Source organism: Stylophora pistillata, chromosome 2 (genome assembly GCF_964205215.1).
Source record: "Stylophora pistillata chromosome 2, jaStyPist1.2, whole genome shotgun sequence".
NCBI lineage: Eukaryota > Metazoa > Cnidaria > Anthozoa > Scleractinia > Pocilloporidae > Stylophora > Stylophora pistillata.
Genome location: NC_142520.1, coordinates 17149102 through 17173525, shown reverse-complemented (window position 1 = coordinate 17173525; position 24424 = coordinate 17149102). Strand labels below are relative to the sequence as shown.

The 24424-nt window shown below is 39.1% G+C and overlaps 3 protein-coding genes and 1 long non-coding RNA gene across 4 annotated transcripts; 2 read left to right on the top strand and 2 right to left on the bottom strand.

The window, feature by feature from the left end:
• Positions 1-86: 86 nt before the first annotated feature.
• LOC148737449 (putative serine/threonine-protein kinase DDB_G0281745) lies at positions 87-3094 on the top strand. The gene is made up of 2 exons (XM_088749719.1): positions 87-704; positions 1425-3094. Exons 1-2 carry the CDS (start codon positions 396-398, stop codon positions 2247-2249), a joined length of 1134 nt encoding a protein of 377 aa, XP_088605845.1. The 5' UTR covers positions 87-395; the 3' UTR covers positions 2250-3094.
• Positions 2353-3635, bottom strand: LOC148737448 (uncharacterized). The gene is made up of 2 exons (XR_015996862.1): positions 3289-3635; positions 2353-2776 (listed from the first exon to the last, which is right to left on the bottom strand). It is a non-coding gene; the product is annotated as an uncharacterized LOC148737448 (long non-coding RNA).
• Positions 3636-11025: 7390 nt separating this feature from the next.
• LOC148737447 (uncharacterized) lies at positions 11026-12779 on the top strand. The gene has a single exon (XM_088749842.1). The coding sequence runs from the start codon at positions 11146-11148 to the stop codon at positions 12652-12654; it is 1509 nt and encodes a 502-aa protein (XP_088605968.1). The 5' UTR covers positions 11026-11145; the 3' UTR covers positions 12655-12779.
• LOC148737446 (uncharacterized) lies at positions 12715-15069 on the bottom strand. Its single transcript, XM_088749841.1, has 2 exons — positions 14815-15069; positions 12715-14688 (listed from the first exon to the last, which is right to left on the bottom strand). The coding sequence occupies exons 1-2, from the start codon at positions 14994-14996 to the stop codon at positions 13050-13052; spliced, it is 1821 nt and encodes a 606-aa protein (XP_088605967.1). The 5' UTR covers positions 14997-15069; the 3' UTR covers positions 12715-13049.
• Between the last annotated feature and the right edge of the window lie 9355 nt (positions 15070-24424).

Sequence of the window (24424 nt, the reverse complement as noted above, 5' to 3'; positions counted from 1 at the left end):
AAAACAAGTCCAAGCCACAAGAGGGTTTCTATCCCAATCAAACAAAATATAAATAAGACGCGAGCACTTACCTCTCGATGAAAGTTGTCCTCCTCAATTGATTCTGTTTTCTTTCCGTTTCTTTTCTCTTTTTTTTTTATTGTTTGTTTTGTTTTCTGTCATCTCTGAACTCTAACTTCGGAAACATTATTGCAAAGCGAAAATTAGTTTGCTTACCTTTCTGTCACTATGGTAACCCCTGAAGAGTTTCCTTAGAGGATGCGTAATTAGCGGCTACCGCTGACGATAAAGCGAGATTTAACTCGTGACATGATGTGACAAGCTCAAATCAATGCTTTCCCGCCTTCCCGCCAGTTTTTAAGTGCATTTTCTGTGCAAACAAATCAACAACGAATATGGAGGATGTTGCGAATACTAGCAAATTAATTCCCTTTCGATGGCGTCAAAATACCATTGCTGAGCGGCGACGAATGAGAAACGACAGAAAGAAGCGTAAGCGGCTTCAGAGAAAAAAAGTTAAAGAGGATGAAGCAAGGAAGGCAGTTTCCGAACGCATACGTAAGGAAACCATGCAGAAAGATCGATTCCTATACCTTGCAAGGAAATATTACTTGAAGTGGCAACAAATAAACAAGGTCCATAAAAAACTTCAAGAAAAAGCTGGTACCCTATCACCGGTTTCTAGATTTGGAACCAACCCTAGGGTGAGTGGTGCTTCTGAAAACGTACATACACTCAAAAAGTCAGACTGATGTTGTATGTTGGGTTCTAGGAGGGGAGGGGGGTGTGCATTTTGAAATGAGTATGGTGCTTCAAGGAGAAAAGTCAGTGTTGAGTATAAGCTATAGTCTGTCGGATTAAGCGAAAATACAATCACCATTTTGATCAAATTATCTGATAACAACAACCACATAATGCACATTTCTCTCCAGCTCAATGTTGGCAAACTGAAAAAATGTAGTCATAGCATCCCTGAAGTGTTTTATTTCAACAATGAACAGGGGTACAGAGGGGAAGAAGTGAAAAAAATAAACAATTGTATTCACACCACATCTGTAACCCCTATGCCCATCTAAAACAATAGAAATGCTTCCCTATACCATTTTATTTCTCATAATGTGTCAAGCAGGTTCTTATTATAGCTAGTAATTTGCAGATGAACTGTCTGCCCAGATAAAAAACACGATAACCAAACTTTGCCAAAGGATCAAAGGATGTCATGAATCACCATTTCACCAGAAGAATAAATGTATCTTTCAAAATAACAAAATGGCTGCAGAATTTGAATAGTACCTAATTTTTGAGATTTGAAAAATTCAAAAGGCACCCAAATGTCTAAAGTGGTGTAGGTAGGATAAAAATTTACATTTCTTTTTTTAAAATGTCACTTAAAAACTTAAATTAACTGCAATTCATATTTGCAGCTTTTTTCCCCACAAGGTATTATATCTGGCAGACATATACCAGAAATTTCTCCATACCAGTTAAGGGCTCCACAAGACAATGGCAATAAAGACATCACAGTTCACCTTGGTCATGGTGTATTTGGTAGTTGTCAAAAAAAGTATTACAAGGGAATTCCAGTAGCTGTGAAGGAGTACAATAACCTATCTTCTACTAAGGATATTCAACGTGAAGCAGATGTAATGGCAAGATGTTCCCATCCATCTCTTCCTCACATCTTTGGAGTCAATGTAACACAAAAACCTTACTTTCTGGTTTCCTATTTCTATGGTATTAACAACCAGACTTGTACTTTGTACAGTGCATTATACCATCCCACCATACCCTTCACAAAATATTGTGCTGGAAAGATTATGTTTGAACTGTGCCAAGCTCTACAGCACCTTCACATGAAACAACTTCTCCATCGAGATATCAAAAGTGATAATATTCTCCTGACAATTCTGCACACAGGATTTCATCCCATGCTCATTGATTTTGGCAAGTCCATTAAAGTATCTGAAGCTACTTCCAAAAGGAAGAGTCTAAGTGCACATGAACAGGATGGCTACCGTAAAAAGTACAGACACATTGCTCCTGAAATTATTCTTGGCCAGCCACCATCATTTGCTTCCGATATATTTTCATTTGGTGTAGTCATGTCTGATATCAGTGCCAACATTCCTTGTGAAAATTGCTTTCTTGAAGGAAAAAGGAAATGCTTAGAAGAAGATCCCAAATTAAGATGTTCGATTGCGTACCTTCTCAATCAGCTTGAAAGATATGTATCCCTTTGCAAAAAGTGAAAGCAGTTCCCAGCTGATAATTATGTATAGTATGGCCAAATTCAATGTTCCATTCATAAGCTATAAAATAGTAATTATGACAGCAGAGACCAGACAGTTGAAATGTTGCAAAGTGCACCTGACAGGCAGTTTCAGTTTGTTATTGTATTCACGCTACTGGGTTTTCAAAGTGCATTCATTTTTCGGAAACTCACTGCAAAGATGTAGTCATCTTTTGGTAGCCAGTGAAAACAATAACATCTACACAAGGCCTTTCACAATAATATGAGGAATGCCTACATGTACAATGTACAATGATCACTTTCCTACAACTACTCAAAGGGTTCACATTTAAAAAAAAAATGTACATCATGAATTAAGAATTAAGATAAAAACTGACTAGCAGCTGTTGGACCTTTGTCCAATGGCACTCTTGTGTTGTGTTAGACCCATAAGCCACTCTTTTTGTAACACTTCAAGGGTTATGTGCATGAAGGAGCTCTTATCCATAGAAAAAATCCACTGCCAAAGGATCATCTTCTTGCTATCTAAATAATATCAGTCAAAATGTCCAACCAAATTTAAATTAGTTCAACACAGCAGTGGCACACTGAGATGAGCCTAAAGTAGGTTAATTTACAATCAAAGCCAATAATTTCAACTTTGACCATTCAAGAGAAATTAATAGTTGTTTATATTCTTGCTGAGCACAGTTATTGGTCGTTATTGTCAAAGTGGCCACAAATACTGCATACACATAGCTTACAGGTCCCGCAGCTAATAAGAGAGGAAAAACGTCCTGGGTGAAAATGTCGTGCACATTCTATTAGTGAATGAAACTATTAATTATAGTGAACAGCAATACACTTACGTTCAATGAATTGATTGTTGAGCTCTGAGGTGAACAACAAACGCAAAAACCAAATCGGCAGTGCAAACAGAAATTGAACATCCAGAACGTGGCTGCGTAGGGTATGCGTATCGCTCAAGACTTAAAGAGGTTTTAAAACGTTTACGTGAATGCGTCCCACACATATATGCAGTTCGCCATGCCACTTACTTTGCGTGTGAAAGATCGAAACGGCCATCCAATGCTACATTATTGATCTTTGTAAGAACAATTTAGGTTTCCGGTCTCGTACACAGAAAGGCCAAAAACTAGCAGCTGTATAAAATACTAAAAATCTTTAACTTTTCTTGACGGAATGGCCCGTATTTAACATAAAAAATCTTGAGAATCCGACGTCCAAACACCTAACACGACAAACGTGGAGTGCTACATGCGACACGTAAGAGAAAGAAGTCATATGACACCACTTTTAACCCCAGTTGCCACGCTACGGGTTAAGAGGTTTCGGGTGTCAGAAGGTCTCAAAAGCGTTTTAGAACCAGGCCTTAATCTACTTGAGGACTCCGACTCCGACTCCGACTACGACTCCGACTCCGACTCCGACTCCGATTCCGTCGAGCTTATGACTCCGCTTACGACTCCGTTTTTCGATTTTCACTAGGTCATAAGCGCTCTTACGACTCCAACTCCGACTCCGACTCCGACTACGACTCCGACTACGACTCCGACTCCGACTCCGACTCCGATTCGTCGAGCTTATGACTCCGCTTACGACTCCGTTTTTCGATTTTCACTAGGTCATAAGCGCTCTTACGACTCCTACTCCGACTCCGACTCCGACTCCGACTACGACTCCGACTCCGACTCCGACTCCGATTCCGTCGAGCTTATGACTCCGCTTACGACTCCGCTTTTCGATTTTCACTAGGTCATAAGCGCTCTTACGACTCCGACTACGAATCCAACTCCGACTCCGTCGCTAATGAAAACCAGCCTTAAGAAGATTAGTTGCTTTTGGTATCGGAGTTTTCATAAGACTCGGAGAAAAAGATCACCAATCATTTGGGCTCCAGAAACTCGTAAGGGGTGGAGGAGGGGAGTTTTGCGGTTGGCAGAGCAGAAAAACGTGACTTGTTTTAAAAAAATAATGCAATATAGTGGCCCCGATAATGCTTGGGCAAAAGAAACGATAGTAGGCAAAAGGAAAGCTTCTTGATTACATTTTTTTCAGACTCTTCACTTACAGCGCAACAAGAACTTGGTTACATTGTTTTCTTTTATTATAAGTTATTTTGTTGTTTTCCAAGCCTTTGACTTTGAAGTTTTAATTTTACGCGGGGCGGTGGAAACATTCAACCTATTAAAAAGGTGTTCAATATTAAACCAGAAATATTTTGTGAAGATTCAGGTGTAAAATTTAAAGAAAATTGTTCAAAACCAATAGCGGAGAAAAAAAACAGGATTGAAAAGAATATGATAGCAGCCTTATTTAAAACATTTAAACTTTCTACTTATTCTGATTTAGACAAAACCGTGTGCAAATAATCCTTCTTATCCACCCTTAGGAGCGAACATAACTAATCATAAAATATACAAAGTTTGTCTAATACAGCTTGAATGCAAGACTACTTTGTCGGGTTTCTTTGGATTTTAAAAGCTTCAGCTGATTCCCTAGCTGAGATACAGATTTTATTCCCTCCCTCTGTCTTGCGAAATAAGCAGATCATATCATATGAATCTGTGCGTGCACAATAAAACAGGTTTTATGTAATCTTCAACAAACTATTTTCAATATACGTTTTACATGACTATTCCAATATTTCCCGCTCCAAACAATTGCTGTTAATTTACTCACCCCTTATCCCCTACTCAGTGTTGCTTGGATTATTATGAGAACTACAATACATGACAGTGTGTAATGTCGAGTCTTGTGTAATACAACAATAGGTAATCAAGTTGCTTTCAGAGCTAAACAAATGGAATCTATCTCAATTCATATTGTCACAGATTATAGCTTCTTATCCTCTCTGGTGCCTTGAGATGTCACACTAAAATGTAGATATCAAATCAATGACAACATTGGATTAATAAAGTGTATGATATTTTAGGCCCTCGTATCAGCACATGAGGAATAGATTCAAGTATATTTATTTTCTGAACTTTGTTGCCAAATAATATGTAATTGACACTAAATTTACTAAATTTTGGCAGGTGGCTGGACAACAACCAGTTGAAGAAATTGCCATCCTGCATTTTCAGTAACAATACCCAGCTGTATTGGCTGTAAGTTTGGAGTGCTTCTTAATATTGATGTAAGAGAAACAAGTAAAATTTGACCTTTAAAACAGACATTTGAATGTGTTGTATTGCATATTTCAAGCATATCATTGGTCATGTCCCAATAAAGCCGCACTAAAACACAGACTAAGAAATTGCCTCTAGAACATGCATTGTATTCGTTCGCAAAAATGGATTATCGAAGAAAAATTTTTAAGGGAATTTTAGGGAACATTCTAGTGTCAAATTTACAGTTAGACCCTTCCCCTCTTCCTCAAATAGTCTCGCTATCAAGTGAAGAATATTCTATGTAATTCAGTGTTCAAGGGTGTGTTTTAGTCTTCTGTTTATTCTCCTTTGCACGAACGAACGATTAAAAAAAACATAGAAAAAACAACAACAACAATAACAACAAAATAACAGCTTAGTGACACCTATAGTGACAACCCAGTTTAAATGAGCCAGCCGCCAGATTATTTCGAGAATCGAAAATCAGTGACGAAAAATTTAATTTTTTTTTTATTTTACCAAAACATCCCTTTCTGTGATCTAGTTTCGAAAAACATATTTTAAAGTTCCAGCGTTTTTTTTTTTCCGGCTGAAATGAAAAAAAAGTTTGAAAATTCGCTGAAATAGCCGTTTTTGCCTTGCCTAAACGCGGGTGTAATCATCAGGCAGCTTTAGAAATATGTTGGCAGCGCTAAAGAAGTCCATTCCTCATCAAAGGTTGCACAGTAATTATAGTATCACTGCACAATAAAATCATATAAAAATTTTCTTGTAACTCTCTTTGGTTTGGGTTTTATCGCCGTTTTATAAAGGTGTCTTTTGCACTTTTTTTTTGGGAGACAAAATGAGGGCTAACTTTGACCGGCTTAAACGACAGCTGGTACCTAAAAAATTTCGACATTAAAACCATATCAGACGAGAGCTCATTTATCAAACCATACACCTGGAAAGTTTGGCTTTTGGAAATTAAGTCTCGTCTCGGTAGTTAAATAAAACGTGATGCCACCTCAGCGCCATGTAAGCGTGCAGAGTGCGATGTTCATTTCAAGCTCATTATGTTTGTCGAAAAGACACAGAAAAAATTAAATGACCATTAAACGGCATCAGCATCGTTAACTCTCTTCTGTGAAGCTGTGAATGTAAAGCAAGTAGTTTTTAATCTTATAATCTTTCTTAATGACGTTTTAATTGCCAGCGTGTCTCTTCACGCATGTTAACACGGCTGATGGGATTTACAAACTTCAGAACATGTGCAAAAAAATCACAGTGATGGCTAAAACGTCGCTAAATTAAAGATGTGTTGAGTTGCTTCTTATCATATATACACAAAAATCTTCGTGCTAAAAAATGAAGAAAAAGAAAGCTATTTGGATCATTCACAGCATTCATGGCATAGACAACGTATGCAATTTGTCAAGTTTATTGACCTCTGCGTGACCTAAGCTGTGATGCTTAACTTGTTCAGGTAAACAAAGAATCGCCTCAAATTCTTTTATTTCTCCTTTAAAATTCTTGGATGAAGGAATAATATAAAAGTCCGTCGAGGAAACCATCTTCATATTTTTTAAAGAACGTTCGAGAATTATTTGTGTGAAAATCTATCATCGCGGAAATGGCCTCCTTGAATGGCAGGGATTCACCCATGAAATCAAATCGTGCAGTCAAGGAGGTCCTGAAGTTGTGGCTATCATGCAGGATGTTCTGAGAACCCTAAAGCTGAACATGGGGAAGGAACGAAGGCATATTTCAGGCAAGACAACGCCGACTGCTATCATTCATCATGTTCGATCCTAGCGCGTCCAGCCATTGCAGAATCTACTGGAGTCCAGGTTATCGGAATTGACTTTTCTGACGAGCAGGGAGGTAAAGGTGCCGCAGACAGACTTGCGGCAAAATGTAAAGGCCACGTAAGGGTCTACATAAACGAAGGCAACGACAGGAAGTCAGTTCCAAGAAGCTCTTGTTTCCCGCAGAGGCATCGAAAGAGTGACAGTAGTTGCAATTGATAGCATGGAGGATTTCGTCATTGATGACGCAAGGAAGATTCCCTGTATCAGCAAGCTCAGCAATTTTAAGTTCAGCCCCAAAAGCAATAGCTTAGCGTGCCTATGAAATCGGGAGTGGGAAAGATATCAGATTAGAGAAGCAATCTTCCGGTAAGTGCTAGTGAGCTACATCATACAGTGTTGACAAGTAGCATATTTTTGATATGTTGCAATCTCCTTTGTCACCTGTCCGTGCGCAAGTCCCCCGTCCATACTCGACCACACCCGTGTTCGTGGGTGTGTTCATCACCCGACCGTCTGACCGTGTATCCATCGATTCTTCTTTCTCTTGTCGAGTATGTGTTTGTTGATTGATCGCTTCCCTCCCGCTTACCGTTTCTCCTTTTTTTCCTGTCGGTCAGATCCGTTAGCCAGTCTCACTTTAGTCAATTTAAAATTAACATAGCAATACTTTTTTTACATGCATGGTCTTTGTCGTACCGAATTTTCTTTGCAAAATCGCATAAAAAAATTACCACAGTTTAACAACGTCTTCTTTACGGAATCTTTTGATGACCAAAACATCATTCTATTTTCAGTGTGCAGTTATCGCTGGATGGGGTCAACATTTTCCACAGGTGGTTTTAAATCACTCAACAAAAAGCAGCCCACGCAGACGGAGTCGGAGATTACAGAAAAACCTGAAGTCTCTAAGACGCATGAAGAGATTACTGGTGATGAAACAGTAGCATTTGCCTGCCCTCAAGACGGGTGCGTGAGAGGCTTTTTTAAAGGAATTCTGCCTTAGAGAAACACCTGTCCTCAGAAAAATGCACAAAGTCTTTAGAGAAGAGATCTTTGCTAGACCTGGCCAAGATCGCGTGTAAATCAGCATTGGAAAAAGGTGTGGAAACCATACCAACTCTTTAACCAGTTCCAGGAAGTGAAAGTCGAACTTATTGCTGTAATAAGACTGGGATTTTAAGTCAACCAAGAAGGCCTATAGGCTTATTGAGAAGCAAATGGCATACCTTGATGCCAAGTTCAATATTAGCCAAACGTCAGGTAGAAAATTAGATGGGGGAGTAGATGCAAGAGAGATGAGACGTACACAAGGACCTAACGATGTTCGAATTTTCAACGTTGTAGATTCCTTAGCCCACAGCAGATCTCTTCCTACTTCTCCTGCCTTGCTGCCAAGGTTCGGAAACAACTACCGGATGATTGCGATGGTCAGGCCAGCGAAGAGGAAATCAACCTCTCGATGGCAAGGAATTTGGCCCTAGAAACGATCTCTCTTCAGCACCCAATAGTGTTTGAGCTGTTCGATATTTGTACCCTAGTGAAGAGCGACACGTTGAAGAAGCTAAAGCTTGGCATACTGCAGATATTTGCCAGAACTTGGAGCTGAATGTTCCTGAACCAGCCATTCGACGAAAAGCACCATCCTGTAAGAAATGATTGACAGTTCATAGTCTCGTGATTCGGAGCACATGCTCTCGCAAGGTAGCTAGGCTTTGTTTTTTACACATTCGGTATGATTCTCGCTTAGATATGTTGGAATGTGAATCGAACGATTAAACAATTTAAATTTGGTTGTGGACGAACTGGAAATATTTGATACACACCTTGCCTTGCTTGGTGAAGTTGTTTCCCCGTGCACATGCCAGATCCGTTAGTAACCGATCTTATAAGTTCTGATCGATTACCTGGTTTGCTTGTTTTTAGTACCTAGGGCTGTAATGGCTGAACAGATCGCCTAATCGACAATATTAGAATTTAAATAAGTAAATTTTAATCAGCAATTTTGGGATTTTACGTGGTTTAGGAGTTTCTGTTTTTGGTTAAGACAAGAGCGTCAGTGATTGAACAAAAAACAAAAAACACAAAATATACGTACGAGATAAGATTTAAAAAGACATGCAGCCAATGGAATAAATGGATCACTTAGTATAACTCTAAAAAAAGTGAGCAATGGACAAAAAGAACACAATCGTGCGATTCTTGTGTCTCCGAACCACGTTTCTTTTGCTAATTGAAGTAACAATGTACCAGTGGTGAACACCTCAGCTCTCATTCTCTGCACATTATCACAAAATACAGAACGGTGTTAGATAACTTACAAACCCCCAAGGATTCTTTAAGGCCTTTACAGAGATATCCGGTTCCCTATAACCGCACTTCAATTTGACAATTTAATGTTGTTTATATTTCTGTTAAACTGGATTAAGGGATGCGCTACAATTAGGGTGCAATGAAGGTCTGGTGTGTTGTTTCCATTTTGTCCTTTTTCCAAGTCTTCTGGCTGAAAATTGTTTTTTAAATCTGATAGAAATATCTAATGGATGAGGAAAGTGTGCAACATTGAACAGGAAGAAGCCCTTTGTTTTTTAGAATTTTGAGGTTATAACCTCGGATATAAATACAAAAAAAGTAATAAAATAGCATAAATCAAAAGAAAATTTTACATGGTGAGCGACTTTGGCCAAATTTTTTCGTAGATCAAATTAAACTTAATTACTTAATAGCGGCCACCCCTAAATATCGCCTGGAGGTGCTTGATGTGCAATAGGAAAAAATCGAAAATCCCCAAGCTTTGCCAGAATATAAGTCTGGATGAACTATTTTTAGACAAAATCCCTTAAGTTCCATTGTAATTTTTTTTTTACGCCAACGGCGGCAAAATCGGTTTGGTGGCTCTCATGTCAGCTTCACTAGGTCCAGGCAACCCATTATTTGAACGTCGCTTGAGGATAAGAAAAAAAAAAACCTTAATATGACCAACGATTTTCTCAATAGAAAGAACACGTATTTACGAACAGTCTGAAGTGTTACCTGTCCAATTCCGTCGCGAACTAAGTTTCTGGGCAATTTTTGTTATTTTCATAATTCCAATTATTTAGGGGAAGAAAGAAATGGGAACATTGAGATGGTAAAGTCGCACCTTGGTACATGGCATGGAGTTATACCTAGTTAATCCAGCGAAGAACAAGGATTCTTATTCACAAAAATCCAATAGAATTTTTGGGCTACTCAAGACTACGAAATTTTAGGACCCCAAACAAAAGTAGGACAGAGGTCAAAATACGCCATTCCGTGTCATGCAATTGGAGGTGAAAAATCAAGAAGGCGCACGTTGAAAAGACATCAGGCCGTTGTGGGGCAAAAAATCGTTTCTACCCTGGATAGAAAGCTAATTTAGTTCAAGCTTCGTTGTTTCTGTTGTTCAGGTCACCTGATATTTAAAATTTTACCGGTTATTTTCCAAACAAAACAATCCAAAATGCAAAATCGTCCTGTACAGTGCGGATACAATTTGAAACTGGTAACGATGCATAAAATCAATATGCTTGCCATAATTACATTTTAATTTGAGTATTGTTAATGAATTTGTACATGCCCCGAATTAGCGCCAAACATGGATTGTGCATTCGCTTCGCTCCTGCATCTATTAATTCCGTCTCCTGCATCTATTAACTAGTTAATTTGGTTAGGCAGGGGACGTTAAAGAACCTACTCACGAGATTACTATGATGTGGTCTGGCCTGTTTATTGGGAGTTTGGGGAAGGGGGCATATTCGAATAAGTTTCCTTCGATTGTTTGTAAACTGCTGATGCAGTCCGGTCAAAGTCCCCCGAAAAGTGTTGTGATGCACATTTGATCATATCAACATGTCAATTAGCCATTTTCAAAACGAGCGGCGGTCTGGGTACGATTTGCCACCATAAAGGCTCTTGGGATCGTTTGGAGGGACAGCGTGAAGGTAAACAAACGCACAGCTGACGTGTGACAAACATGGCACACTATAACTGCTGTATTCCAGGCTGCACTAATAGTTACAGAAATGCACCTAACCTTCAGTATTATAGAATTCCAAAAGACCCTCATATACGTAGAAAGTACGTGGTTCTTATGAGGAACGAGACTCTGAAATTAGATTCTACGAGTACGCGGATTTGCTCAGTTCATTTCGATGGAGGAGAAAAACTTAGCAGAACGCACTTGCCTTCAATTTTTCCATGGACAAAACCGACAGCTCAACGTAGAGAACGCAAGAGGGCCAGTTTCGAAGATGTACAGAAAATAGAGCAAACCAAAAAAAGAAAAACAGCACTTGCTCAATTACCACAGGAAGCGAACTTTAAATTTGAAGAACAGACAGAAAATATGAATGTTAATGCTGACACCAGTACCAGTGTGGAAATGCAAACGTTACTTACTGGAGACCAACTAAACAGTTTATACAACAGAATGCAAACAAGAGAACAAGAAATTGTTAAGCTTAAGGGAGAGATTCAGCAGTTGGAGAAAGAAAACAACAACATAAAAGAGGTGAACAGCAAATTACAAAAGGAAATCGAAAGCTTGAAGCATGCTTTAGATAACAATAGATTTGACATAAGCAAATTTAAAGATAAAGATGATGATATTGCATTCTACACCGGCTTTCCCGATTACAATGCTTTTATTCTTTGTTACAAAACTGTAGAACAAGCCTCTAGCAATATTAATTATGGGCACAAAAGGACCACCACGAACGGTAATGTTGGGAGACCCAGAGTACTTACTAAATTCCAGGAGTTTACCCTTGTTATGCTGCGCTTGAGGCTGGGTTTGTTTGAGAATGATCTTGCTCATCGATTTTTGGTTTCAAGATCAACTGTCTCTAAGATTGTAAATGCCTGGATTCCATTTTTGAGGAGGGAATTTGAACCTCTTATCATCATCCCCCCAAGAGAAGTACTTCAATGTTATAGGCCTGACAGTTTTAAGAAACTGTTGCCTAACGTAACAGTCATTGTCGATTGCACGGAATTTGAAATGGAGAGGCCATCTGCTCTTGATTCACAGTCTACCTGTTTTTCATCATACAAGTCAAGAACCACCATGAAATCACTGTTGGGCATAACGCCAAGCGGTGTTTTATGTTTTGTGAGTGACTTATTTCCTGGTTCAACCTCAGATAAGGAAATAACTGTTCTTAGTGGTTTTCTAGACAGACTAAATCCTGGTGACCAGGTACTGGCTGACAAAGGGTTCAATTGTCAGGATGAATTAGCTTCTGTTGGTGCAAGCCTTGTTATACCAAAATTTTTAGAACAGAAGATACAGTTTTCCACAAATGAAACAAATCACAACAAGGTGGTTGCTAGCCTAAGAGTTCATGTGGAGCGGCTCATGGAACGTATAAAGAACTGGCACATCTTCGACCATAAGATACCAATTACTATTGCACCTATTGCATCAGACATGCTTGTAGTGGTCTGTGCTTTGTCAAATTTTCAACCCCCTCTTATAAATTAAAAATTATCATGTAATATTGTTAACTGTCATGACACATGTTGATGATGAAACACGAAAACATTCATATTGCAATAACTTTCATTAAATGGTGTAATGAAATAAATTTTGTTTGGACCAAACAATAATATTGGTATTGAAATTGGAGTCAAATGAGTGATTCAAATTCAGCTTACTTTGGGGAGCAGCTACATCACACAATGATAGTAGGTTGGGTCATTTGCATTTTAGGTTTAGCATTGCAAATGCTTTGACTACACATTTAAATCTAGGTTTGCCAAAACATGCATCGTATAGTATAATGATATTATTCAACATTGGACATGTTAAGAAATACAACTTCAGTTATAAGTTTTCTAGTAGATGAAAAAGAATAAAACTCTTAAAACAAAAAGCTCTCAAAACATGCGCGCATCAATTTTGGGGAGCCCATATTTCACACAAGGATATGAAAGTTCTGGTACAATCCAGCAGTTAAAAAATGATTCAAGTTTTGGGAATATTCTATCCCAGTGTTCTTGTGAGAAATAAACTCTCTCACAAAAAGGTGTGGAAGAGGCTGTTCCCATAACCACAAAGTCAGTCCATTTTTGCTCTGCCACAAACATTGCCTGTTGTACTTGAAAATAATATTTGTGTCTTGAGTTCAAAATCACAGATTCCTCAAACTTCTTGCAAATTCCTTTTCGGAGCAGAGCCTCCTCCAGACTTTCTTGCTTTTCCATCTGAATATATTTCACTTCAAGAAGACCCTTACTGTCTTCTGCAGAAGGGTCACACACTAATCCGTCTGGACTTGCTCCGAGTAACCCATGATGCTTGGAAATGAAAAAGCCACATTTTTCTACGGATATATCAGTAACCCCTTCCCCCTGCTTTAATAATTTGTAAGCAGCTATGATCCTGTCCTCCATTTCAAGTCCTTCTTGCATGTATTTACTCTGAAATGGTTTTTTGTAACCAAGGACATCTTGGATGATTTTTGTTGGTGATGTTGTTTCCCTTTGCACAGCTATTCTGTAACAATTTGTAGCAGTAATCCTGGGCTGCCTGTGATGATGCCACAAATTTGAGTTTGACTGCCCTCGTGTTTGCTCTTCTACTTTCTTTATTTTTTCTTCATCAAAATTAATGTTCCTCTTCACTTTCTCAAATCTCACTCTTAGTTCATCAGCTGATATTGGATGACATTTGATGGGTGAGATGAGTGGCTCTTCCAGATTATTTACCTTTTGAGGAAGAATATGTGTCCATCCAACAGCTCTCCCAGATTTCATTTGATATTCTTTTAAAGATTTATGGAAGTTTTGTAATCTTTCACTTGGCCAGACTTTTTTTTCTGATACACAGGTACCATTCTGTGCTGGACATGAGGCTAGCTTTGGCCTTTTTGCTTTCTTTTCTTTAGCATAATCATGTTTGACAAAGCTCATCTCAGAGATAGGTGTCACTGGACCCTTGCGTTTCCCTGGCACATTCCATTTACAAGGCTTAGATGTGCAGGACTCAGCTGCATCCGAATTTTTCCTTTTCGTCTCCTTAAAGCTTTGTTCAAGGGCAAACAATGTAGATGCCACATGGTTACAACGGCCATCAATACCAGCAGGACACTTACAGTGTGCTTTTAACACACAACCTATGGATGACATTAACAGAAAACAAGAGTATACTTTATCTTTTTTCATCGATGGCAGAACTTGGCTTTTTACATAATGTTTTCCATTTTGGTGCAGATGTCCAATGTATAAAACATGCCCTGACTTGAAGAAGTTAAATCCCTTGACTAGGGGCTTTGCAGTGGAAAGTTGTTTTTTACTTTCAACTCCTTCAATCATAAACTGCCAAACGGTTCCAAAAGCTATCTTAGGCAAATCTTTAAAATCAGGTTTGTATCCTTCTTTTGGAAAGAATTGGTTGAGCTGCGGCTCTTCCTCCTCCAGCACTCCAAGTTGAGCCTTCTTGCGGAGAAGGTGTAGTCCACCGTCTGGATCACGGAGATATTTAACGTCTAGTCCATGCTTAATGTAATCTTGAACTCTGAAAAATATGAACATGATATATGACTGGAATGAAACAAAATAAAACGACACAATTTCTCCTTCGATATAATTTAAGCTCATATGTACACCACTAAATGAAAATATACACCTCGAGTGAACCTACCTTGTTATCAATGCTTTCTTATTTCCCGTAGTCTTTGCTCCCCTGCACAGCAACCACCTTTTCAATTGAACGACGCTACATCGTTCTACAGTTTCGCGAGGAATTTTTGCACCAGGTATATCTTCTTCTGTCAGAATAACCTTGAGAGCGTCTCGCACGGTTGCATTGCTCTTGTCCACCATGTTCTTGCTGTCCCTCCAAACGATCCCAAGAGCCTCTAGGGTGGCAAATCGTACCCAGACCGCCGCTCGTTTTGAAAATGGCTAATTTGCGCAATATAAATAATAAATTATTAAAAATTATTAAATTATTATTCGCTTCACAAGTTACTGCAGTGAACTGCCCCCTGCTGCTCTCGGATTGCATGAGATGCGGACCCACAAGTCCTGGGCCACAATTGCAATAGCACGCGTCTTTACCACAAACACTGGCATTCTTTCCTTATAATTCTTGCTCGCTTTTACCAAAAGTTAATTTCTCACGCGCGTTATTTATAGTCATCTTTTATTGCCATCTTTTTATCCTCTCTTTTTTTTCGTTCAAACTGATGGGCTCAGTGAGGGATCCAGTCTTTCCCGACAGTTACTTTTCATCGGGAGAATTCCAACTGAAGAAATCCTTTCGTTTGACATAAGCAGTCTCCTCTCCAAGAAAAGACAGAGGATATCGTTTAAGGAGAGGAGAAGTTGCATCCATTGACAGCAAACACGCCGATCTTTTTTTCTTTCTCAGTTGAAGGATGCATGAGTACTTTTCAGCGCCACTGCACGGTATAGCTGTGTATACAGTACGCAAGTGCATATTTACAGAGGAAAGGCACTCGCTTCAATTTTCCAGATGGCAAAGATGCTTTCCATTGAAAAACATCAGGAAGGATCTAGTGCGCAGCCGTATATTGCTCGTTCTGAGATTGCAGAGTAAAGTGTTCAGGCGTTACCGCAGACCTGGAGCTGGGCATTGCGGTCTTCTCGAAAGGCTTCCCGTTTTAGTGCTAAGCAGAAGACCTTCCTAGAAGTGAAATTTAAAGTAGGAGAACACACTGCATTTAAAGCAGATCCGGCACAGATGGCTCAAGGTATGGGGCATGGAAATCACGAATATGGAGCCTGAGATCAGTCATTGTAGATGAATTACTAGCACCCAAGCAAATGATGGTCGGTTGCCTAGGGTATTCCTCCCGCAACTCTGATGCGCGCTGGCGCAGAAATCGTCAGCAGCAGTTGGCACCAAACGTAAAGGCCTATTGAAAAATGGCGGCAAATAATGACAGCGCGAGCACATCAAACAAACTATCTTTAAGGTACTTCGGCATGGAGGATGAAACAGAGAGAGAATACCTGTGTTTGAATATCAACTCCGTAGAGATGAAGTTTTCTGAAAAGAAACAATGGTTAAGGAGTGTGCGTATTGCAGAAAATAACCCCAACTAAGGGATGAGAGACCTTGATCCCGTGTTAGAGGAACTCACAGGCAACAAGCTAGAGCCTGCGGGTCCCCTGGTGAATGGCTTTCTTAAGGAAATCGGGCTCTCTATTGATGCGAAGCTCGCTCGCACTAGAATGACTGATCTTATGGCGCCCACATTGCATTTATGCCATTTCAAATCTCTAAGCGCTATCTGGCTGATGATTGCTTCGTTAGAAGCATGAAACTCCGAGTAGCAATAAAATGTTATTGAACTAGTCCGACTCCAGAAACACATCTTTATTCACCGCTCTAGTCAAACCATCGAGCACTTTTATAGCAGATGAAGTCTTCATTTTCAGTTACTTCTAGTGGTTATATATATCAAAACCCTAACCACATGATTAGTAGGCCTTTCCCTGCGGCGAACGCGGTAAAGTTCTTAAGCGAAACGGGGTACAAAGGGAAAACAAAACAAAACAGAAGGCGCTTACAATTTGGTGTTAGGATCCGACATACGCTTATCGGGAACCTTCGGCATTTGTCTTCAATCAATTAAAGTGAAAAGTGTCTGTATGTATCGAGAACAAGCTATGCCTGTAGATTTTAATTGCATGGAGATTTGAAATTTCTATTTATCCATTTATTAATTCGAGAAAGCCACCTTGTTACATGCATGATTAAATACCACGGCAATATCAAAATAATCGATTAGACAAGGGAAACTAAGCATAGAAGAGAGCTAGTATGGAGAGGTGGAAAAAAAGAACCATTGTCGGGAAGGAAACTATTCAGACAATTAAATAACACAGTTATAGATTGGAATTGGGCGACTATAAAGAAGGAGTCCCATGAGTATCTTGACAGCGGGCTTGAACCCAGACCACCGGATCCAGTACTCTCATCGCTCGCTAACGCTGACGCTATCAGAGAGCCTTGGAAATATCGTATTATATATATATTTCGGCGAGTAATTACCACTCTTTGTTAGAGGTTTTTAGCTTTAAAGGTCTTAAAATAACTCAACAATTTATTAGTTATAAATGCACTTGTAACTTATTTTGTTTTTGTTGCATTTGTAGTATATTGTCCGGGAACCCGTTGAAGGAATTTCCGTCAGATATTTTTAGTACAAATACTGAACTGACGCGGCTGTAAGTTGAGTTAGACTATTTTAAGACGCTATAAGAGTAGCAATAAAGAGTTAAAGTACCTATTTTCCTTTATAGCTTATAATTCGCTGACGCTTCTACTTTTAAGATACGATAACTTGATATGGGAAATTATATTACATGTAGGAGGCCTTTTTCAAAAGAATGATTGTGCTAGCAAATTCATGTTAAAATCCGTAGATCAGAAATTTCAAGAACAGCTTCAAGAAAAATTCGTATGAGGAGGAAGGAACTCACGGCTACGAACTGAACAGTTGGCAAAGGCTTCGTTCATTACCTTTCACTTGTATTTTAAGAGATCATGCGATCACAAACAAAACTTGCAGGATCGTTTGTTTCAAGACCATACGTAAAGCAATGCGATAAAAGACAAAACAAAAGGAAGAAATAAATAAACAAATAGAAAACAAAATCAAAAACAAACATGGAAATCTTTTAATTTACCTAAAGCTGCCATAACAAAAGTTATTATCCTATGTCTATGAATTTGACTTATTGTTGAAGTTTTTGACCCTATGTGGATAAGGATTAACGACCCTTTGGTTTCCTTCTTTTCTTTTTTTATTTGAAAACCGATAAATTTTATGGGCCAAAAGAATGACGCTGCAATGAAAATTTTCCTGATTAGTAATCTCAGTCTCTACTCAGAAAAGACCAAACATTATTGGCACCATTAGAGTGAGGAGTATGCAGCTAGGCCACTAGGAACTGGATGTTCGACATCTCAGGTTCTTTGTGAGAGTTTACTGTCGATAAATATGCATGGAGATTCGCTTGCTTGCTGCTGGCATTTCCTATACAATGTTAGACATCGACAAGTTAGAAAAAAGTAACGGAAAGTCAATACCTAAAAAAGGCTACGTCCCTTTAAAAAGCAATGTTTTGTTAAGGTTATAGCGTCCTCTTTTTTTTTTTAAGTTTTTTCCTTAAAACGAGCTTCCAACGATAAGAATTGCCCGGTTATTTCTCAAAAGCTGCGATCATTTTTTTAACAATTAACCAGAGGTTTTCATAGAAACATTGTGACCTCTTTAAAAACAATATCTTCTGCTTCATACGCCTGCCAATCCTGGTTTTGGTGGCCTCTATTTTTAGTACTGAATTGCAATTAGTATATCAAGAAACACAAAATGATTCAGAATTCAGCTACTTCACCGAAAAGTATCTCCTATCATATATATCCAAATATATAAATGACTTTAAACTAAGAAGACTGAATGCTTAAAAAAAATCAGAGCTACGACCAGGAGTACAGCTGCACCTGTTTGGCATGATGATTGAATTCAGTAAAGCAGATAGAGTTGTCGGGCATATGTCGTAAAATGAGAACATCGCAAGTCGAAGCTATATCCGAGACACCATATAGGAAAAGGGCTCGGGGAGACCGAGTAATATCTGAAGAGGAACCGCCTGAAAAACATTTGTTTCAGGTCGTTAATTGTTGGAATGGGGCCAGAAAATTAACATCAGACTGGTTCAAATAAACAATACCGCAAAGACCCTATGTGCCGGTTGGCACGAGATTTACAGATTATGACAGCTATAACTATTACAACTATAATGACGATGATGGATACAATAATCCAACATCTAGTCCGCTTGAGGGGTAAGACAAATTTGAGTAAAACACTTACTGAAGATTCGTCCTCACTAATCCCAGAGATTTGAAAACCCAGCTCTTTTTTTACGTGGAAGGTGGGTGTAATGATTGAATTTCCTTTCACCATGGACATTACACCTCTTTACACTGCCATTCCTAGTGGCGAAGGTCTTCTGGCCCTCCAGTTTTTTTCTGATCAACGCACTGTTAAGGAACCTAACTCTGAAACCCTACTTCGCTTAGCTGAACTAGAGCTCGCGATTAATTGTTTTTCATTCGGGGACCACTTTTTCAAACAAACCAATAGCGTAGCCATTGGTACCAAAATGGGACCCATCTATGCCAATCTTTTTGTAGGTTTTGTTGAACACAATTCTTTTAGCCCAAACATAGGCCCCAGACCTGAACTCTACGGTCGCTACATCGACGACGGCATCGGCGCTACCTCCTCTACCAGAGAGGAGCTAATTCAATTCATACCTGCAGTCAATTCTTTTTACCCGGCTCTAAAATATACCTGGGAAATTTCCGACAATTCTCCCTCTTTTTTAGATATCAAAGTTTCAATTGAAGGCAATAGTTTATGCACTAGTGTGTATTACAAACCTATAGACTCACATAGTTACTTGTTGTATTCATCTTCGCATCAATCTCATGTTAAGAATTCCATTCCCTTTTCTCAGTTTCTATGACGTCGTCGTTTATGTAGTGATGACTCTGATTTTTCCCACAAATCAGAGTCAGTGTGCCAGATTTTCGAAAAATGTGGTTACCCTGTTTCTGTTGTTCAAGTGGGTCACCACCGCGCCCAAGGTATTGATCGACAGTCAGCACTACAAACATCACAGAAGGAAAGTTCAGACCGCATTCCATTCACTCTCACGTTTCACCCTCACAACTACTCAGTTAAATCCATTATTCTTAAAAACTTTAAATTACTTCAAAACGATCGAGAGACTGGCACTATCTTTTTGCAACCTCCACTTATTTCATTCCACACTAATGACCAACCCGGTACTTTTAAATGTGTTCGCGCACGATGCAAAACTTGTACTTTCATTCAAAACGCTGAGAAAATATCGGGACCCAAACGATCCATTAAGATCACCGATCACTTCACGTGCACCTTCGCTAACGTAATCTATTACATAACTTACACTTATTGCAAAAAGTTGTACATCGGCGAAACAGGAAGACGACTAAGTGACCGATTCCGAGAACACCTTCGCGACCTAGAAAGGAATGACAAGGACGCATCAAAACCAGTCGCTAGACATTTTAATTTACCTAATCATTCTAAGCAACATATGGCTGGTGGCAATCTGCGGTCTTTCTTTTCATTTAGGTAACACGGAAAGCTGCAAAACTCTTGAACAAAAGTTTATCTTTCAAATCCAAACTCTTAATCCCACAATTATCAACGAACGCTTTTCATTCCACTAATTTATTCGTGTTATTCTCGTCGCCATGTTCCCACCTATGGCGTAGCTCCACTTTCTGTATATAAACCCACACACAACCCACAATTCCTCCATTCGCTCTGACGAAGGGCTAACGCTCGAAACGTCAGCTTTTTTACTCGTTACCGTGGCTAATTTACAATTTCAACTTACTTGATATAACCAAATTACCTGTGAATCTAGTTACCGTGTTCCGTTTCGTATTTGCTGGGTTTCCCTCGTTCTTGTCATAATTTGCCACCAATAAGTATGTTAGGAATTCACAAAATTTCGAAGATTAAATGTCAACTGAAGTGTCCTTCGCCAGAAGACACCTGATTACAAGTTCTTGCGGCTCAGAATATCATGAGAATTAAGTGGGCTTCGAGTTACAGTCAGGTTTACAAACAAATAAAGTATCTCTGTGGCTGGATACATTAAGTTAAAAGATGTGCTACTGGCACTTGGTTTTACCATTAGCTTATACCAAGAGAAATCATCTTACAGCTTATTAATTAATATTTCTTCGAAAAAAAGTACCGAACTGAAAGAAGAAATTGACTCATTAGTCAAATACTTAGAGTTACACTTCTAGTGTAGAAATACCTAACTAACAAGTAAATGATTTTGAATGGTATTGCTGCTGTTTTATATGCTATGCAACATTTATGTATGTGGGATTTGCCTATAGGTACTTGTCTGAGATTCAAGTGCAAAACCTTCCCCCGGGAATCTTTGACAAGAACACAAAGTTGCGGTTTTTGTGAGTACTATTCTTTTTTTTTTTTTTCTGTACGAATTTTCAATCTCAGGATTACCGACAAGTGGGTCTTAACCCGTATTTATGTACGTAAAGATACCTATAGGTCAAGTTTTAAAGATAAAACAAAGTCCTGCTCGTTTTATTTCAATTTGTGCTGTAAGAAAAAAAAAACAAACAAACAAAAAAACAATGAAACAAATTAAGAACAGAGAATTCTCCCAGCCATCTCTGACAACTGCTGGTTGAAAACTCAGACTTCAGACCGGTTATCACCCGCTGACCACTTTCTCACGTGTAGACGAACAAAGAGTTGTACTGATTCAGTGGTGGTTAATATGTATTGTGAAATCTTTCTTAAAGAGCGGCCAAGCTGTGTCTCTTTTGCTGCACAACAACTCTAAAAGTCTCTTAGCGTTTTTGTTTGAAACTAATACAAGTCAAGATGTTACAGAAACTATGACAGGTGTATCAGATTCTCCGTTCCAAGCCGTCATCTTGGTACTTATGATAAAAATGCAACCTGACATCATTTCTCACATTCTTGACATGAAATTCTGTAATCAGATTATGGTCCAACACTGGCCATCTACGAGATCCACTCTTTATATGACAGGCGTTCCGTAGTGTCTTTAATAATAAAAGATTTCCATCAAATCGCCGTTAATTATAAATAAGTTAGGGAATTAATGAGGGCAGATCGATTCTCTGTAACTCTGTCTGACGAGCGCTTAGGCGCGAAACTCAGAGTTACAGAGAATCGATGCGTCCTCTCTAGTTCCTTAACTTATGAATGTATATATATCTATATAGATATATAAACAATAGGTCAGGGTTTCCCTTGTATACAGAATTTGTTTAATTGAAATTAGCCTGTATCCGTAATTGGATTCTCCTTTGACATCCGCTAAGTTTACTTCGGTCGTGTATCTTTAATAGATCCTTAGTTGAGTTTCATATGGGGTTATAGGCTTCCCCTTCCCTGTCACCTAGAAAATTAAGTTTCCCGGGAGACCACGTCTCCGATCACGTAAATCACATCTTCGATTGCCATGTTGCCAGCATGGTTGTCCTGATAGTGTAGTGGTCATCATACCTGATTAGTAACAGGGGGACGCGGGTTCAAATCCCGCTCAGGGCAAATTTTCTTTTTAAACATTTATTCTACTTATGTAAAGAATATCTATCTATATATATATATATATATATTGTGGGAGGAAAAAGACAAGTAAACTACAAGTTCATCCCTACAAGCCTGTTTCGTGGTCGCCCACTCATCGCTCTACTTCTATGTATTGAGCACTGTTCTACGAAAATCAAGTCACACTTTATCTATATATATATATATATTCTTTACAAGTGTAAAAATGTAAAAAACCTCATCCTTGAATCGGAGGGTGCTCTAAAATCATATGGAGCTTTGTAAACAATTATTTAGGAAAATGAAAATTAAAACTTGGTACTACAGATTTGTTTCGAAAGGAGTAAAAGTCCTCTCTCGTCAGGTAGATAAGACACTAGTTGACTAACGATCCTTTCAAGTAGGTGGTTTGAGCAGCCTTATCAAATGTTTAGTTGAGTGCCGGCACGCACTCGCCAGTTCGTTCCTTTTGTTCAGGGTGCCCGCCCCTGTTCTGCATATGATAAAGAATTTTTCAGCTATGCAAAGATTGCATCTCTCTGTGGTATTTGAGTACGGCCTGGCGCGAGCTATTATTTTCCAGGTTACCGAAAACTCCGTTTCAGCATCCTTTAAGGACCAGATATATTTGCTCAAATCTGTTGCGTTCCTTTTGTTCTCATGTCTAAATGAAGCTGTATGATTTCTAAATCTTGTTTTAAATTGGTTCGCAGTAAGGCCGACGTACGTTTGGGTTCCCAAGGGACTTTCAACTGTGGCCTGGTAGACCACATTTTGAAATAGGCAGTTGCCACGTAACGGGCACGAGTGTCTGTCTCTACAATTGCATAATTTTTCTTGCGATTGAGAATTATTTGCGAGGGAGGACTTTTTGTGGGCGTCGATTTTCCTTTCTAAATTTGGCATGCACGAATAGCTTACTTTCAAGGTGTTCATATTAAAAATTTTTCTTAGCGAGTGCCCTGGCGAAAAGGATTCTTTAACGATGCCTAAATTTTTTTTCCCACGTTAGTGGCAACGTTCTTACCAAAAGGTGGGTTATACCAAGTTATATTTCGGTGTCTTCCTCTCCCTTCTGTACTCCTCTGGTCTTTAGTTGTTGTGTCAAATTTTAATTGATGATTATAGCCACTTGCTTCTAACGCTTGCTGATACATGGGTGCTGCTTTGTCGAAGGATACTCTGTCCGATGAAATTTCGCTAAGCCTTTTATTGATCGCCAGGGGAATGTTCTTTAGGATGGAAGGTGGGTGATTACTATCACGGTGCACATACAGAAGTGTGTTGTTAGGCTTTGAATATGGCTCATAAGATCCTTTGTTTAGGTTCAAAGTGACATTGAGAAAGCTGACCACTTTTTTGTTTGCTTCGATAGCTATTTTCAAGCCGTTGGTGCTGAACACTTTGCAAGTATCTTTTTTAATTTTTTCGATCCTTCTCGGTGTTTGCTGGAATGCGCCCAGGTCGTCATCCCTATATAAGCCTATTTGTTTTCTGATGTCTTCTGGAAGTTGGTTTAGTAAGTACGATCCCACTCGTTCACAGGTTTCCGCACCGTCGTACGAGCCCATTGTAACATCAAATGAAGTTGTTGAATGCTTTTTGTTCCATGGGGTGTTGTCGTTGAATAGAAGGGATTGCTTGGTGTGGAAAATAATTCTTTTATCTTCCGCGGAAATGTCGGTATAGGAAGCCGCGAAAGATAGAGCGTCGCTTAGAAGCTTGTGTGAAATGGACGGGTAGAAGTTTACAACATCGAAGGCAATGAATGAGTGTTGGTCTTTGTTAGGGATATTGATGAACCAGTCGAGGGTCGCTCTTGTGTTTTTCCATTGATGAAGGTTGGTCTTATCGATGACTGCTTTGTTTATCTTATCAAGGATTTGCTTGCTTACTTTGCTTAACTCTGATTTGGTTGGATTAATCAGGCGGCATGTAGGGTTGTTCTGAAAGTTGTTCTTGTAGTCTTTCAAAGTGAAGAATGAGTCTTTAGGTGCCAACATTTCAACTCTATCGTCTATCTTTAGGGTTTGGGCGAGGTCTTTCGCTTCGGTGTTAATATGCGTTTCGGCGTTAGCGGGGGCTTTCTTGTAC